This window comes from Phytophthora parasitica (assembly GCF_000247585.1).
Source record: "Phytophthora parasitica INRA-310 unplaced genomic scaffold supercont2.12, whole genome shotgun sequence".
Classification (NCBI taxonomy): Eukaryota; Oomycota; class Peronosporomycetes; order Peronosporales; family Peronosporaceae; genus Phytophthora; species Phytophthora nicotianae.
The window spans coordinates 1448673-1449573 of NW_008648998.1; the positions used below are offsets into that span (position 1 = coordinate 1448673).

Sequence of the window (901 nt, forward strand, 5' to 3'; positions counted from 1 at the left end):
TCTTTAAGCCATCTAAGAACCTGTAACTGTCCATTCCTAGCCGCCTGCTCCACTGCTCTCGTTACGAGTCCTCCAGGCTGGAAATTCAACAGCCATTGGATCATTTCCAAGTCTCCTCGAGCTGCTGCGTGCTGCATGGCACCTGAGAACTGCGCCTGCTTGTAGAACGCGTCCATTGTACCCATTCCCTCTGATCGCGCCGAGATACCGCGTAGTAATCTCATGGATCCAAACACTGCTGCTTGAGTCAATGTACAGCTCGGTGAGCAGTCTAGAAAGGCCTCGATGGCCTCCCATACGTGGGGAAAGGCACACATGTCTGGTCTTGAGCGACGCACCACGCGGACGCAAGTTAAGGGACCGATCCACGTGTCTGTGAGGGTCGGAGGGTCCTCCTCCGGTACCGGCTCATGCTGCGTCGTCCTGGGTCCTATGAGCTCACGCGCATGGCGGGAGGTCTCCCACGGCGTCCAGATCTCCATTCGCGTCGACTTTAGGAATGGTGGATGTGGCAGGAAGTCGGTACGCTGGCCACCCGGTCAAGGAAAATGGCACGAAGCGCATGTGCACGAAGAAGGTCAGATAGCTTCGGACAGTGGAAGTGATTAAGTCGAGTATAGAAGAATACAATCATGACCTGCATGTAGTGACATCCTGAGTAACTAGATATTATGGATTTGGAAGGTGAAAAGGGAAATGGGATATATTACATTTAATAATTTATTACCCGATGTAAATGATATATGACGCGGGACTTCGGATCAGTGCGTGTTTTTCTTGTTGCCTGTCTCCGTAATATGGACACTGTACGCGATCTTGTAGCGGTGTTTAGCGCGTGTGTACAGGTGCTCTACATGCAGTTATATGCAGCTCACCTCGACCGAGAGTTGATAGGAACTAC

General features: G+C 51.5%; 1 protein-coding gene across 1 annotated transcript; it reads right to left on the reverse strand.

Moving 5' to 3' along the window:
* Positions 1-36: 36 nt before the first annotated feature.
* PPTG_07716 (hypothetical protein) lies at positions 37-482 on the reverse strand (the record flags this gene model as incomplete). The annotated part of the gene is made up of 2 exons (XM_008901990.1): positions 37-77; positions 143-482. The coding sequence occupies 2 exons, from the start codon at positions 480-482 to the stop codon at positions 37-39; spliced, it is 381 nt and encodes a 126-aa protein (XP_008900238.1).
* Between the last annotated feature and the right edge of the window lie 419 nt (positions 483-901).